The 1,808-nt window shown below is 65.2% G+C and overlaps 1 protein-coding gene across 1 annotated transcript in view; it reads right to left on the bottom strand.

Annotated features, from left to right (window-relative positions):
* Positions 1-1,808, bottom strand: part of TSPEAR (thrombospondin type laminin G domain and EAR repeats) — a 48,693-nt gene that overhangs the window by 6,341 nt on the left and 40,544 nt on the right. Inside the window, exons 7-9 of the mRNA XM_023521131.1 lie at positions 1,063-1,250; positions 293-512; positions 18-203 (exon numbers count right to left, since the gene is read on the bottom strand). Of these exons, the coding sequence (XP_023376899.1) occupies positions 18-203; positions 293-512; positions 1,063-1,250 (594 nt within the window). The remainder of the gene's footprint in view (positions 1-17; positions 204-292; positions 513-1,062; positions 1,251-1,808) is intronic.

Genomic DNA, 1,808 nt, shown 5'->3' with positions numbered 1-1,808 from the left:
TCACTCTGCGTTTGCACCTCCACGTCGTAGCTGTGACTGTTGGCCACCGCGAGGAAGACCCTCTCTCCGATGCGGAAGACTTCCCAGTCGGCAGCACCGAACGTCTGGGTGGGGACGAGAGACGCAGGGGGCCCACGTGAACAGAGGCCCGCGAGGACCACGGTGGCTGTGCTCACGTCCCCAGCCCGACCGCCTCCACGCCCCTTCGCGAACGACAGTGCCAACGACGCCTGTGCCAGCGGTGCCGTCCGTGGCGACTGCTTCTTAGCCATCTGTGCCGCCCGCCGCCCACACCCTGGTGCTGCCGACCGCCCGCCAGGGCCAGCTGCCACGACGCCTCCTCCAGGAAGCCCTCCCTTCTTCCTCCAGTCCGGCCCTGCACGCAGAAGCGACCCCTGAGCAGCGCTCGCATTTCCCGCCACGCGTCCCTGTCTGAGCTTCTCCTTCGGCTCCACCCACAGCCCATCTCTGGGTTCCGGGGCACACCGTTCCTCCATAAATCACTCGTCCCCCTTGAGGGTGAGGCGTGCAGGTCGGCAGGGCAGAACTTTGGCACAAATGGCCGGCTGCGGAGCCTTTGCCCCAGACCTCGAGCTGCACGCGCTGATTTGCATGCACGGCCCCCAGGGAGGAAGTTTACGTCCCACTACGGCAGCATCTCGGGGGGCGATGGTGGTTTGGGTGCTCAGGGAGGAAGAGGGACTCAGCCCAGGCCCCGTCCCGAGCCCAAGAGGGAGAGCAGGGGCAGGAACGAAGGGAGACACTTTCTTGGGAAAATAAGGGGCAGGCGCAGGGACACAGGATGGCAGGCCAGGTGGGGACAACAGCCACCGAATTGTAACAAACAAACCACGCCAGCTGAAATCAATTGAAGCCAAGATCGCAACAATTGAAGCCATGAAACCACTCAGCCGGCCCTGGAGGTTTGCGACACGCGGGACAGTGCGGGCACGTCACCCCTCCGAGGGGTGCGGGCAGCCGTCTGTCCTGGTCGCCACCGCACTCGGCTTTGGGGACCGCCGCGCCGGCCCTTCCGACCGGCCTCAAGCAGCCTGGCAGTACCTGCAGGTCAGGATCTCCTGGAACTTGACGAACGTCTGCGCCGTGACGTTCAGCTCATAGATGACGGAGTTGATGACGTAGGAGTCACTCTGCGTTTGCACCTCCACGTCGTAGCTGTGACTGTTGGCCACCGCGAGGAAGACCCTCTCTCCGATGCGGAAGACTTCCCAGTCGGCAGCGCCGAACGTCTGGGTGGGGACGAGAGACGCAGGGGGCCCACGTGAACAGAGGCCCGCGGGGACCACGGTGGCTGTGCTCACGTCCCCAGCCCGACCGCCTCCACGCCCCTTCGCGAACGACAGTGCCAACGACGCCTGCGCCAGCGGTGCCGTCCGTGGCGACTGCTTCTTAGCCATCTGTGCCGCCCACCGCCCACACCCTGGTGCTGCCGACCGCCCGCCAGGGCCAGCTGCCACGACGCCTCCTCCAGGAAGCCCTCCCTTCTTCCTCCAGTCTGGCCCTGCACGCAGAAGTGACCCCTGAGCAGCGCTCGCATTTCCCGCCACGCGTCCCTGTCTGAGCTTCTCCTTCGGCTCCACCCACAGCCCACCTCTGGGTTCCAAGGCACACCGTTCCTCCATAAATCACTCGTCCCCCTTGAGGGTGAGGCGTGCAGGTCGGCAGGGCAGAACTTTGGCACAAATGGCCGGCTGCGGAGCCTTTGCCCCAGACCTCGAGCTGCACGCGCTGATTTGCATGCACGGCCCCCAGGGAGGAAGTTTACGTCCCACTACGGCAGCATCTCG

The sequence above is a fragment of the Pteropus vampyrus genome, unplaced genomic scaffold (genome assembly GCF_000151845.1).
Source record: "Pteropus vampyrus isolate Shadow unplaced genomic scaffold, Pvam_2.0 Scaffold296, whole genome shotgun sequence".
NCBI lineage: Eukaryota > Metazoa > Chordata > Mammalia > Chiroptera > Pteropodidae > Pteropus > Pteropus vampyrus.
The sequence above is the reverse complement of the archived record's forward strand: the minus strand, read 5'-3'. Positions and strand labels throughout refer to the sequence as shown.